Source organism: Daphnia pulex, chromosome 4 (genome assembly GCF_021134715.1).
Source record: "Daphnia pulex isolate KAP4 chromosome 4, ASM2113471v1".
Lineage (NCBI taxonomy): Eukaryota > Metazoa > Arthropoda > Branchiopoda > Diplostraca > Daphniidae > Daphnia > Daphnia pulex.
In genome coordinates this window covers 8,941,407-8,955,941 of record NC_060020.1, presented here as the reverse complement: position 1 = coordinate 8,955,941, position 14,535 = coordinate 8,941,407, and the positions used below count along the sequence as shown (strand labels likewise).

The 14,535-nt window shown below is 38.7% G+C and overlaps 1 protein-coding gene and 1 long non-coding RNA gene across 3 annotated transcripts; one reads left to right on the top strand and one right to left on the bottom strand.

Moving 5' to 3' along the window:
- The first annotated feature begins 3,034 nt into the window (after positions 1 to 3,034).
- LOC124193218 lies at positions 3,035 to 3,845 on the top strand. Its single transcript, XR_006874117.1, has 2 exons — positions 3,035 to 3,397; positions 3,610 to 3,845. It is a non-coding gene; the product is annotated as an uncharacterized LOC124193218 (long non-coding RNA).
- Positions 3,846 to 4,505: 660 nt separating this feature from the next.
- On the bottom strand, positions 4,506 to 14,269 carry LOC124193217 (CLIP-associating protein 1-like). Of its 2 annotated transcripts, XM_046586934.1 has the most exons (24): positions 14,071 to 14,269; positions 13,452 to 13,648; positions 13,151 to 13,256; positions 12,797 to 12,965; positions 12,557 to 12,733; positions 12,279 to 12,358; positions 10,196 to 10,236; positions 9,949 to 10,051; positions 9,520 to 9,683; positions 9,331 to 9,440; positions 9,135 to 9,261; positions 8,803 to 9,056; positions 8,261 to 8,664; positions 8,045 to 8,152; positions 7,650 to 7,881; positions 7,467 to 7,578; positions 7,296 to 7,397; positions 7,014 to 7,220; positions 6,758 to 6,921; positions 6,509 to 6,681; positions 6,247 to 6,449; positions 5,877 to 6,136; positions 5,263 to 5,794; positions 4,506 to 5,195 (listed from the first exon to the last, which is right to left on the bottom strand). In XM_046586934.1, exons 2-24 carry the CDS (start codon positions 13,626 to 13,628, stop codon positions 4,830 to 4,832), a joined length of 4,371 nt encoding a protein of 1,456 aa, XP_046442890.1. In that variant the 5' UTR covers positions 13,629 to 13,648; positions 14,071 to 14,269; the 3' UTR covers positions 4,506 to 4,829. The 2 variants fall into 2 exon arrangements, with proteins under 2 accessions (XP_046442890.1, XP_046442891.1); XM_046586935.1 differs by lacking the exons at positions 12,279 to 12,358; positions 12,557 to 12,733; positions 12,797 to 12,965; ... (1 more) ...; positions 13,452 to 13,648; positions 14,071 to 14,269 and adding an exon at positions 11,032 to 12,203.
- Positions 14,270 to 14,535: the final 266 nt, after the last annotated feature.

The window sequence follows — 14,535 nt, the reverse complement described above, 5'->3', positions numbered from 1 at the left end:
GCCGGGTTGTAGCCCCCTTATAAGCGAGTGATTTCTCTGTTCAACAGAGAAAAAGGCGCGCGGGGTGGAAATGTCCTTTCGTGGTCTATTAGTATGTGATTGTCACCAAAGGGGAAAAAACTTTAAAAAGTTGCCTCATTTAAATTAACTGACATTTTCAACAGTGTAAATTATACAGGAGAAATTTTGTGAATATTTTCTTTGTAAAACAGTCAGATTTCCCCCCCCCCCCCCCCATAAAGTATTTCTTTTGTTTCTTAAGTTATATTTCTTGTTTCTTATTACTTATGTCATAGTAGAAGAGGGTGTGGTACAGTCACTCTGTAGAAGTTTCCCGTAAAGCTAAATCCTAGGTCGATTCGATACACGGTAGTTACACCTTGAGGATTTTCTTCAGAACTATGTTTGAACACGTTTCTTCCCTTGCCAAAGAAACAAATTCGGATTTTGTAAAAAATATGTGACAAAACTCGCATTATTTACAGAATTAGGTATTCTATCAATTTCGCTTTAAATATAGAAAAAACAAAGAAAAATGTTTGAAAAAAAATATAAACTTTTCTGTTTTGAACCTACGACTTCTCCTTTGACAAACCCCCGCTCTCCCAACTTGATTATCCAATCCTTAAACGTATTTTAAAAATCGCTAAATATGAAGCTGCCGCGCCACGGTTGGTCCATCTTGGTTACTGAAGGTATCGTTTTGAGGCTGTCGGTATGTCTGTGAGATATTAAGATTCATGTGTGTTAGTAGCGTTTTTCGTGGGACTTAGTCTGGCGTCGGCGTTTCATGCTTTCACATATTATGGTTGCCTAATTTTTTTTTTGTATTGTAATTGTATTTCAGTATCCAGATAAAATGTTTTTTACGATCTATCAGTGGTTTGTTGCATGGAGAATCAGGTCCGAAAATTCGAGTGCCCGAGTAGACACCAAGTAACCTAACCTAACCTGAACTCGCCGTTTTCGATTTTTAAAATCGTCGAGAAAAGCCAAACATTGAAATTGTCAAAAAGCCGAAAAAATTAAAAAAACGGCGCCTGTCTATTATGTATGCCAATGGAATTCCGATTTATGAGTTAAACGTTGAAGATCTGAATTTGAATATAATTTTCGCTTTGGGATTGTTATCGTCATATTTAGCCTCTCCACGGCGAAGAGCAATGTTCCAGGATCGGCAAGGAATTCAGTGTACCCTACTAGCACAGAGATATCCATAGGATATACTATGGATGTCAGAGCCGATCCAGTTGGATGTCCCAGTTGGACGTCCTATGGATGTTTAAAGGATATACTAATGTCCTCTCCTGTGGACGTCCAACTTTGGATATCCATGGACGTCCGAAAAACGGACGTCTTTGATATCAGTTAAAAATTTGGGAAAAAATAAAAGATCTAACTTCATCGGGGATCGAACCCCGGACTCCAGAATGCCATGCCAGTGCTATGCATCCATGCTATACTTGTTCTTTTTAATTTGAAACAAAGGGGATATTCAAGCTTCCCTACTAGCACACAATGTCCACAGGACGTTCTATGGATATCCTGTGAACGAAAACCGTCCGTCTGTTTAGCGTCAGCTACGGATATCCTATGGATGGAATGTTTGGATCAAGAAAACACGGTCCATACTGGGATGTCCTATGGATGTCCATCGGTACCAATCTGGGATTTGAAGTTAATCGTTCGTTTCAGATCCTTAGTCTGATATCCATACGATGTCCAATACTCATCACGAATGTACGGCTGACTTCACATCCGAGATTGGTACCAGATGGACATCCATAGGACATCCCAGTATGACCATCCGCGACTAACCGTTATCTGGATCAAAATATACCATCCATAGGATATCCGTAGCTAACGCTAAACGGACAAACGGAAAATGGACCGTCGGATATCCAATGGACGTCCTATGGACAATGTGTGCTAGTAGGGTAGATGGGAAAGCTGCTCTAACAAGCAACAACAATGAATAACAAAACGATTTACGAAAGTAAAACAAATAATGGAACTAAGAATAGTATCAAACTGTCAATGTGAGAGAACTGGAGATAAAGGGAGAGAAGTGGCCCGCCCGACTGCTGTGAACAGCAGAACCATGTAAGTAAAACGTATTTTCTAGTATTCGCGGCGAAAATTCAGGAAAATTGTAGAGAGCGTCATCTACACCGACATTTTTCCAAAGTGAAATAGTTAACCACTTTGTTGATGTAACCGACCGCTTGGGGCGCAGCGCTCGTTGGGGAATGGTCTAGATATCAGCTGGGGAAGTCGGCGAACCCTGTTAATTTGGAGTGTGTAGCTCCGCCCATTTTTCCCGGAAAACGCGTTCGTTCATCGTGTTCCCATGAATTACAAATTATAGATTAAAAAACAAAGTACCGTTTAGAAGTTATTGGCGAGAAATGGTTGCAGCTCAGAGTAGGAAATAAGTGGTGCCTACTGCTTAGACCCCCTTGGTAACCAAGAGGGAATATTTATGGGAGAAACGCGATTCAGTAACGCTACGCGTGGGGGCAACACCATTTATCGAAGCAAAGGACTTTTTAAAAAATCTGAAAAACCGAGGATCTAGCCGATCTAGCCTTACGGGAAATTTATACTGAGTGACTGTACCACCCCCTCTTCTACTATGCTAATGTATACGAGATGGCGTTAAGCCGTTGATCAAGAAAAGTTCAATTAAGACATTTTTAGTTTTGATTGTCGCATGAATCTCAATTTATCTAATCAATGGTTTATAAGTTATAAACCATCGATTTTCTACCAGATTTTTTAAATCGTGAATTTTACGTGAGAAGATGGTGAACTAACCAACTAACCATATTAGTTGCCTATTTGCGATCCAATAAAGGAGCATCTCGAAATAATAAGTATGGGATCAGGGGAGAAGAGTTTTGTGCAGCCAGTCTCAACATATATGGTAAGGTTAATTCAAATAGGTTTTCAAATCCAAAGGGAATACTAAAAGGAAAAAGGCGATGAGATATTCGACGCTCTTAGTCTAAGAAATGATTCAGTTATAGTTTGATCCTTCTGATGAAGAGTGCACGTTCCTCGGGCTTTGAGTCACGAAGCTCCCAGTTTCCTTAGCCTCTTTGGTCCTAATCAAGTTTTGGATGACAAAAGCTATCTGTAAAACCGTGAAAGTGGCTACGCTTGGGTATAAAAACAAGTTGGAGCTGAGAAGGATGTCGCAGTCCGGGTTCTGAATTGGTCTGTAACCGATTTGTATCCTCATCCGTCTTTCAGACTCTGATATCTAAAATGCGTTCCAGTTTTATAGTCGTCATGGTCTGTGTTGTCGTCGTTCTTACTTTCTGGGGGCAGGTGGCAGAAGCCACTCGTAAGCTGCCGTTCAATGGCAGCATATTTGGCAAACGTAGTAATCAAGGTAAAACATAAACTGTTTTTCAGGTTGGGTTAGTCGCATATCGTATTTATAGCTATATTTTTATATTTGGCGCAATGTTGTGTAATACATTGTTTCTTGTTTACTTGTAAAGATGAAAACTGTTATTGTTTCATCAGGTGTGATTATAGTTTCGATATTAAATTTTAGTATATAGTTGAAATTTAATGGGCAATTTCATTTTACTTGTACAGGCACAGACAAACTTGAATCGCCCTCGAATCTGCAGCTTCTTTGCGATGCGGCTATGAACGCGTGCAGCGATTGGCTCCCAATTGGTTCGAAATAGCGATGGAACTGCTCTGTCCGACACAGCTTGAATTTGTCAAAGAAATGACACACAAGATTAATATTTACTATTTCAACTTCTTCAGATTTTCCTTTAAATGGATTTACATTAATAAAAACGAAATAAAACCATTACAACACAGCAGCATCTGCGTATTTTAAATTTGAACGATCCTCTTAGTCATGCGAACGTAGTTGAAATAGGCGAATATCCCCCGATGGACAATTCATATCCGATAGTCAAATATAATCAATTGTTCAAACATTTAAAAAAAAAAGTATTATTAAGAAAAACACTGAAGGCGATCCGTCAGCGTACTAGTCAAAATTAATCTTTTGATTAATTTGCCATATAATAATGTATTTAGTTTAAAAGTGTATGCATGTATTAAGTGTGTAAAAACAAAGGTAATTAACTGAAATTAGGTGCTTATGATTGCAGAATAACATTTGTTTTACAACTAATGTGGCAGTATGATGCAGGGAAGAGTCAGCAAACGAAAAATTCGGTTCAGAATGCATTCAGTTACTAACGCAACAATTCACTTGGTTTACTAACAAAAAGTATGATGAAAAATAGTCATTAGTGAAGGGTTTGTATGGAATAAACTCAAGGCGAAAAAAAAATGTGAAACTTACACACTTATCGCACGTTATTAGTTTACTGACTGTGTTGCATACGTGCAACTTAGCAGTTTCTAGCGCTGCTAATATTTCCCTTGCTTTTGTTGCCCACAAGCTCAAATATGACAGAAGCATACCAATATCCAACCACTCATTATAAACCGTTAAACAAATTCACTAACATATTTCAATGGATGTATTAGTTTGAAAATTGAGAAATCCATAATACTTTACTATTATTAGGAATGCATAATTGGATTAATTGCTGGAGAGCAGTCAGAATGGCTGAAGCTGTGAAGTTTGTAAACTGCTTACAAAGAACGCGAAAGATTGTTGCTACTTTTTTTATTGTCCTTCTTTTCCTTAGTTTTTTTGTAGTTTTTGTTTTTAATAAGATCGAGTAATAAGAATCGAATAATAATATGAAAAGCGGCTCACTAAATGGTCACGCGTGTAAAACGAGAATGCCGTGAGAATAGGCGCGACATCGACAAGGACGGCTCTACGTAGGGCCAGCTCTCTGAATGTAAACGTTGATCAATTTCATTTTGCTGCTATTCAGTGATTCTAGGTATGGTTTCAATTCGTCCGGTGCTCGTTTGTAAATTTCTACGATGCAGAAAACAGCTGCTTTTCGCACAATACTCTCGGCATGGTCAGTGGCACGCAGAAGGGCAGGCATCATTTCGGGTAAAATAGTTACGGTATCTTCATGAGGACGTTGTTCAACCAACCGCGTCAGGGTTTTGATCGCAGTATAGTTTTCAGGGTAATTATCACCAATGGCATGTTTTAAAATGCGAATAAGCTTGTTCAGCGACAGAACGGCAGCTAAGGTTTTGGCGCAACTTTCTGCCGAACGAACAACCTGTTGAACAAATCACAAGATTAAGATACGGTTCAACAAACAAATAAATGCAGAAATCTAAACGCACCTCTCTTTCTTGATCACGTTGTGCCCGAAAAATATTGACAAGAATTAAGTCAGCGTAGTTTTCCATTTCTTCCAGCAGTCTAGGAGTTGACAACATGGTTGCCCAAAGATTGAATACTTGACGGCGAACAAAAGAGTCGGGATCTTCACGACACGACACCAAGTGCTTGAAGACGGGGCGGAAGTTGTCTTCAATCAAATTGCCAGCGCCCTGGTGCATCAACTGCGTCAGCATCCGCATGGCGTCCTTGCGCGATTCCGAATCTTCTTTTCCGAATAACGCAAGAATTCGCTGCATCGTTGCTCTATCGGCCTGCTCCATGGGTGACATGAAAACGTCAGTTCCAACAGAATTTGGTAGAGTTTTCTGACGCTTCTCTTCCAATGGTAAGGATTTGATTTCTCCTTTATTCTTTTCGAACGACAGGTGTGACAGCTGCGATATGCCAGAATCTTGTGATGTTGAGTCCCGCTCCAAAGAGGATTTCTCAAAACTGTAATTTTGGATTTCCGCAGTGGTTTTTCTGATCGATCTAAGAAACACAATTAATTGTAAACAAATAAAGTAATATGTCTCTATCAAATCTAAAAAAAAAAAAAAACATTCATACGTACTTGTAAACTTCTTCTGGATTGTAATGCTCATTTTCGTCATTTTCCAGCGACCTAGATGAAGAGATTTTCGAAAAATAGGTTGGCGTCGACGGTTGCTGAGACGACAGAATCGGCATTTGAAATTGTGATTGAGGTGTGACGGGTGATCTCAGTGGCGAGGAACCTGCAACAACGGATGTAGGAGAATCCGATGCTCTATTCAAGCTTACGTTATCCATGGTTCGGTTTAATTGAGATTGAATGATTTGTCCTGCACTATCCTATTAGATTATTGGAAAAATAATAGAAGACAAAAAAAAAACGTATCGTTGAGAAAAATAAAACAGCACAAAATCACAAAAATTTCAATAAGAAAATCTTCGTTGTTTACCTGACACACTTTTGGGAGTGTGTTAAGTATACGTGTCACCTCAGCTGGATGCAAACTAAATAGAGCGTAAATCGCATCCTGTGAAGCCTTTCGAACTTCGGCAGATCTGACGTCGCTGGTCCATGCCACTACTTTAGCAATTGAAGCTTCAACGAGTTGTGGAGACACCGAAGCTCCAACTCCCGCCATACCCATCATTAAACCTGAGAACGGACGAATGAACAAACAATTCATCGCAAAACAAGTTTTCTTTTAAACGCACCTGGGGATCCCATTTGAGACGTAACAGCAGTTAAGTCTGACGGCTGCATGTCGCGAACTAATGCAGTTAGATAATTAAGTAAAGCCACCTTTACGCGAGAATTTGGTGTTTGCGTGTTATCCATCATGAATCGCAAGAGTAATGCCATTTGTAAGGAATACGGGAAACAGTATCTAGAACATACATAGATAATATGAATTATCAATATGAATTATCATTTTACGAGAATTCAGCTCTGTTGAATTTTACCGGACTAAATCCAATGTTTTCAAGGTTTTAGCCTGAACAGATCCCAAAAGATCAGCACCCAATTTGTTGAGCAGACGACTCATTAAAAAATACAAATTTTCGTGCATATCATCCTTGTGAATCTCAATCAAAATCGTTAACGCATCTAAAAACAAGCTGAAAACCTGCAGAAGATAGAAATGTTTAGGTGAATAAATAGTCAAAATGGATTGCTTGAGAAAAGCAACGAATAAAAAACAATAATAATATCACTTACTTTAGTATGGGCGTCAGTGAACATTTTCCCTAGGATTTCAATTAACTTGCGCAATTCATGCGTTGGAATCAAGTTTCCAGAGCGCAAGAAGGCTTGCAGTCCCATTAAACCCTCTTTCCTCTCGGACCAATGAGTACTGGAACATGCAGTGATAATATCGTAAATATCCTTGTGGGGTGATTCAAGCCAATTTTCCCGAAAATGGCGCTAAAGAAGCAAGCCACGGCACAAGTAAAACAAGATAAATTTTAACTTTAATTTTAAAAATGACTATCGACTTACATCGGAGCGACGGTTTACTGAATCCATGGAACGTTCTGAGCACACACTCGACGTTTCGCTTTCGTCGGAGTGATCGTCATATCCTCCAACACGCGGGCGAGTCTATTGCAAAAATGAAATGTAATAAACAATTTTGTTTGGCGCAACCTGATAGATATTCAAATAAAATACCAGAGCATCAGAGAGAGCAGATTCGGCTTCGCGGCTTTGCTGGAGGATTTTCTGGGCTAGCACCGGACGACTAGGGGTACCTTTTTCGCTACATCCAGATTGTGAACGAACTCTACAGGTGTTTTTATAACGAGAACCATATTTTAATCACGTTAACTTGAGTAAATAAAACAGATGTATCACCTGGCAGGTTTGGAGAGCACTGAGTGATTTCCACCACGATTAGGACTTGGTTCACGGCTCGTGTTGCTGCTCCGAGGTCCACGAGGTGGAGTTGCGTTGGCGACCATTCCACTACTGGATAATCGCCTGGGACGACCTAATGTTGAACTGTCTACATGTCGCACAGGAGTTCCAGAAGGATCGTACGTTTTGTATGAATATCTAGACGAAGGCGATCCTGATCGGCTGCCAGCTATTCAAATAATTGGGAACATGGAATAAATAGAAAATCATAAGCATCTTCATAAGCAAAAAGGGGTCCGTACACGACATTCAAGTGGAATCTATGTCTTCCTTTATTGTGAAGGAAATGCAAACAAGTGAAAAATGTTATTAAGATACGAAGGATAACATACGTTGAGACTGCGAAGATCCCGAAGTCCTTGAACGGGTCCTAGAACTCCGGTGATCAGGAGAGGTGACAGCACGGGGATCCGAAGAATTACTATCTTTTTTAGTGGGAGCTATTTTTTCGATTTGCATCGCAAATAAATCAGATTGTAAAAATGGAAAACAAAGACCAAATTTAGAAAAGGCCTGCAACACAATTACTAATTTCAACATGAACTTACGCAATGGCGCAACATAGCCTCCTCTAATATTCCGGACAGCCCGATTGGCGGCTTGTAAATCGATGGCAGAATTCGAACGAATACCACTGGTCACTGCTCCATTTATCCCACCTCCTGGCCGTGCACCATAAGAAGGCATCGCTATCTTTCTCGGAGGAATTCCAGGAAGCCTGGTTAAATTCTCTGATGAGCCGACTTTTAAACGCGGATGAACTGGAAGAGACGCTGGCCCCGAATTTGCATTTGACGAAGGTCGAGACACCCCGGCGGATTGTAATGAATGGCTCGAACTGGAATTGGAAAGACTTGACTCTCCGTAGAGCAGTTTCTGGTAAGAGAGATCCAAAGAATGAAGCAACGCATCGGCCTGAGCAGGAAAATGGGAAGCGAATCCACCATAGGCCCTAAATAATAATAATATAAATAATAACAATAATAAAATCAGATGAGACGCTCCTTGTAAAGCAACGTAATATATTTAAAACCTGAACGAAAAAAAAAAAAGAACGAAATATGAATTTAGAAAAAGAAACAACGCCTACTTTCTAGAAAACGCGCGGGCATCCGGGTCTGCATCTTTGATGCCGTTGCTCACAGCACTCTGAATGAGAGCGACGTGTTTTTCAAGAATGTGCGTGGGCCACGTGTGAAGCAGCTGATCTAGAAATTCGCACATGGCACGGCGAATATCCTTGGATTTCGAAGTCATGTGATTGGTGAGAATGGGGATAAGCCGAGCACTGTGAGTATGTGCGATGATGAAGCGTATGCAGACGGTGCCCGCTGTAGCCATGATCTGCAAGACAAAGTGACATGTAGCCAAACAGCACTAGCAGCAGAAAAAAGGATCGGAGAAATAGGGCACATAGCAAACCTTTGCACTGTTTGGAATCAGTATGATTAACGGATTCAACAAAGCTTCAGCGAAGTGATCTAATCTGTTTTGCAATTGTTGTGACATGAATGCAATTGACACACACGCTTCTCGCACAACTTGAGACCTGTAAACATTAAATATTGAATTTTAAGAAGTCAAGAAAGTAGTTTTCAACCCAATTTAACTGTTTTACCTTAGATCTTTCACGCTTGTTTGAAACGCCGTTTCCAAGAGGCGGATATGCTGCCATAATTCATCGTAGTTGGCGGCTCCCGCAATCAACAGAGATCGAATCTTTTTTAACTGTGACGCAAACGTTTGAATAATTAGGAAGATGCGACAATCGAATATGGGTAATTGTTTAGATGAAATTTCTACTTACAGTTTCGGCTCGTTTGGCCCAATCATTGTTGGGATCTTGGATAATCGATCTCATGTTTATCAGATGTTCTTCCATTTCTTTGGCAGAGTATATCTGAATTTTTGGAACGTCTTCAAATGCTCTTATGAAAGTCTCCTCATCCATTCCTCCTCCTGTCATGGGAGCTTGTTACAACAAACAAATGATTAAAAAAATCAAATGATAGAACTACGGAATATCAAGTACGTGAAAGACAAATATAATGTTAGATAAAAAGACATTAAGTTCTTGTGGCTCTTCAGAGAACCTTGCACCCCCCCCCCCGCAATGCAAGGAAAACTTGTCTGTTACCCAAAATGCTTTCTATCAGTTCAAATATTTATTATGATCTACAAGACTTAAAAGTACATTGGAATTTTAAGAAATAACATAAGAAGAAACAAATAATACCTGTATTGGCAATGGATGAGGTTACAGTTTTGGTGATACTAGATGGTACCACCAATTTCCGTACGGCAGGGGCACTTGTAGCTCTTTTTGATCCCGTCAATAACTATGTTAAAAAGAACAAATTTAACAAATGCTTCATCGAAAACTTTTTTCAAAATTATTAATGAAAAGTAATACGTCGCAAAGCGAAAAACCTGTAATTTTGAATTTTATGTTTCTTCAATAAAAATTACGAAATTCAACTTACCAAGGAGCGGTCAGGTTCATCTTCCGTGGTCTTAGCCATACCTAAATTCCAATTGTCTTTTTGTAATCTCATTGATGACATGTTTAAAAAAAGCTGAACTTCGTTCAAACAGATTCCACCACTAATATCGGCACGCGAATATGCATTACCTTACTTTAATGCGTGTAAAATTGTTAATCAACAACGACAACAAATTTGTTTTTTTCAATTTTTTGCGGTCTGGCATTCTGACAGTTTGTAAATAATGGGGTAACAGTTAATAAAGTCTTTTCTTTCAATCTTTCACTTTTTGGCGTAACCGGTTTATTAACCTAAAATCGGTACGTGAGGATATGACGAAGAACGTCGTGACCTTCACGGCAACTCTCGACGAATAGTTGGTTGTCGCACCCAGATTTTAAAAACTTTCTCTTTGACACGTTAAAAAATTCGGTGCCGAGTGCCGACCGAAGAATCGCCTCCAGGTACACGTCTGATTTCGTCTGTAGCTTCACCGGTATTTCTCATCCTTCCGAGGAAAACTTTGTCTCTAACAAAAACTAGCTACTAGCGATTCATTATCGAATTACGGTAAATTTATATTTTTAACTACTACACCTTATGTGATGTAGAATTTTATTGACTGTGCGAAGGAGTAAGGAAAAGATAAGGATAATTGTGCTTGCCACACTGGCCACACTATGATACCGTGTCCAAAATAAACTGCGATAAAACCAACAAGTAGATATCATTCTTTTTAAGGCGCACGATAGAGCCTAACCGAATAATAGACATTTCCCAATTCAATGCAAGTAACCCCAACACATTTTGTTGCAAAAAACGTTAAAGCCATTTACCATAAATGTCCCTATTGGGCTGTTTCCTGTATGGTGCACATGTGGAATTGAGCAAATTGTCAAATAGTATAATCCACTCATTATCGTCACCCCAATCAACTCCTGTGACCGTTGACGAACTTCTTTGAAAACCAGGAGTACATCTAGTCTGTGGGGTAAAATGGAAAGCGCGATTTGCAGTCTGATTCAAATCAGATGTGGCTACGGGCGATTTCAGTAAAGATGGTTTTCTCATCGCTGCTGGCTTTTCGTTCGCTATCACGTAGGTCGGAAAACGTTCATCGTCCCCACTATTCAGACTTTGCTTTCGGGTAAACACAAGATCTTTGGCACTACTAATACCGCTGGAAGGAGCTTGCTCATACTCCACATCAACAGTATTGGCTATTTCCGTGGATTTTGAAGATTGCTTTGCTAGGGTCCGATCAGTATCGGTACAGTCATTTTGAGATGAGGGGAATCTCGTGCCAAATTTTAAACGAGATAACCCATTCCAATCGACATCAACGTCACTTGGGGTCGGTAACTGAGTTTCGGTTTCGGGGTCAAACATAATGCTGCAAAACCGAGGACAATTCAAATTCTTTTGTAGTTGACTAGGCACAAATAAATTCAAGATGGTTCGTCATTTTGGTAGAATTTTGCACAGCACCAAAAAAAGGAAGACTTTCCCTCAACACGGAGATCATCTGATTAGCAACCACTGTCTACAAATAGTGGCAGTCGACTGCGCGACTGAACAGATAGCAATGCTACAAAAACAACTAACAAGTCTTTCGCGATGAAAAAATCCATCCGGGGTAAAATCGTGAAATGCTTCCCACTCCATTAAAAATATGTTTTCACAGGGTTCCCCTCCACCCACGAAACAATACATTTCTTTCAAAACTTAAGACGCAAATGGACTTTTCTTGCCAGTTTCTTGCTCACTACAAGAGGATAGGAGAAAATTTGTACGCGCCATCTATGGACTTCTATACTGAACAAGGCCTTATACGTATGATATGACCAACTTGGCTAAGCAACTGACAACAAATTCTTAATCATACACTTGAAACTATCTTTAAAATCTGCGTTTTCTATGGGTAAAAGATTCAACATGTAAAGGATCGCTGTTGACAAGAGACTTACTCAACACTCAACTTGGGGTTTTAAAAGAAATATCGACCGACTAGTAACCTCGCTCACTATTTTATCATATGAGAAGAATTGAGAAGATGGATATTTAAAATTAATAGTTAACTTACAGTCAACCGAGAGGACAGCGGTAGGTAACAGATCTCCAGCGTCCCGAACTTCATCGAATCTTGCGAATAGGACATGTAACCTATCAAAAGAAAAGAATCTTTATGACAAGTTATACTTGACAATACATGCCATAGTAGAAAAGTAAAGAAACTGCTTAAACAAATTTAATAATCATGTCACACCAGAAAAAAAGAATTTAATTTAATTTTCAAATATTTCGAATTGTACTTTTCATAATCTGACTGACAACAAGTTTAACCATTAAATTAACACTTACTTGGCAGGTGGGACATTTCCTCGCTTTTCTAAATCAGCGCGAACCTTTTCACCAACATGGCGATAAATTTCAACCAGAGTTTGAAATGCAGTATCCCTTACAGCAGGCGTAGGGTCGCTAAGACATTTCACTATGGATGGCACAAGTTTGTTCAGTGACAATGAGCTACTTCCATACCTAAAGATGAAAACATATGATTAAAGCAAAAGACTGAACATGAACCCATATAATAACACTTACGAATTTAACGTTACGATCAGAATTTTGTGAATTTCCTCTCGAACTTTATTATTTCTGTGGACAAAGGCTGAAAGCAACCGTTCCCACAATATTTGTGGTTGAATGCTCCATTCCATTAATTTTAAAATAAAATCTTCGGCCTTTTCACGAACCGAGTCTTTTGCATCTCCTGATCAATAAAAATCTTAGTTAGTTTCTATTACAAAATAAAACATACAAATTAAAACAAACAAATTTCAAAGAAGCCAAGAGGGTATTGAAAGGGAAAAAGAAAACTAAAATGAAATCCTTAAAAACATTTTAGTAAGAGTAATAATTTCATAACTTGTGGAAAGTTAAAGATATAAAGTATACCTAATCGATCAATCACGGCATGAAGGATAGTCTGGATGTACGGGCGAAAATCCTCTTTTAGTCTATTCACTAAAAGACTTAAAATTTCTAACCCATTTTGACACACCTACAAAAAACCAGTAAGTTAGTCAAAAGTTATGTTCACAGTAAGTTTAACAAAAAACTACACCCTAAAATTGTCTGTTGACAAATAACTGCTGAACAAGTCATTATAATGCAATATTAGGAATGATTTTGTGATATATTAGTTGAAATAGTGAAAGATTTTGTGATTAAATAAATGTTTAATTAAGAAATTCACCTTGAAATTGCTGTTGTTGATCCAAGAAACAAGGCCATCAATAAACAAACCAATATCTTCACATTTTGGAGGGTTATCAGGCGAAGAAAGGTAGGCAATTATGTCATCCCCAATCAAAATTTTTTTCCTAACATCTGTTGTCCCCAGTAAAGGTAAAAATAAATCCAAGTTGGACATTTGTCTGACACTCTCAAATCCTAGGATACAATAAAAGGATATATAAGTCAAACATGAAAAACGGAGACATCAGTTTAAACAATTTCAGCAATCGTAATGAGACATGAATGATGATGGAAAACTGTGTTGAAAACACTTAACAAGGCAATGTTTGCTAGTTTACATGTAAAGCTTTTCATCATAACATGCCACACCTGACACTCCGAACAAAACATCTAGCTGATAATGCAGTTATGTTCAAACAACAACCTACCCACAAGTATCCAACCATTTTCAACAGACTCTGTTAGAATCGATTGTACATTTTAATAAAGCTAGAGTGGCAAATGCACTATTTTCAGAAATGAGTCCAGTTGTGCGGTTTATTTCCCGTCGAGTAACATGGCTCTAGTTCACCATTTTGTTCTTCTTAATATTACAAATTACAGAGATTTTTACTTACATCAATCTATAGTTTAAAAATTCCAGCGATGACGACGTTGTTCTAATTAGTTATGGCCGTTAAGAATGTCATAAACTTATGACGTTCAATCTCAAAAAAATTTTCTGCTTGGATTGATGCGGCAAATAGAGAAAAAATAATTCTGGTTTCACTGGAGTAACACGTTAAACGTTGCCAACTATTTTCAAAAAGTCCTTTTATAGCGGCAGGCGGCAGCACGCAGGGCAGGAGGTGGCAGCGGCCCGCGGTAACGGCGGTATACAAGTTAGTAAAAAAAAGGGGGGTTTAGGTCAGGCTAAGAGACTAAAAAGTAAAAACTACAAAGCATTTTTTTAAGGAAATGTAGTAAATTATTTAGCGATATCACAGTTACAACTGTAGTGTATTTTCTATTTTCATTTTTATTCATAGTCCCAGGTATTGTATCTACAATAAATAAAATGAATTGTTATTCAATTCTTTAGC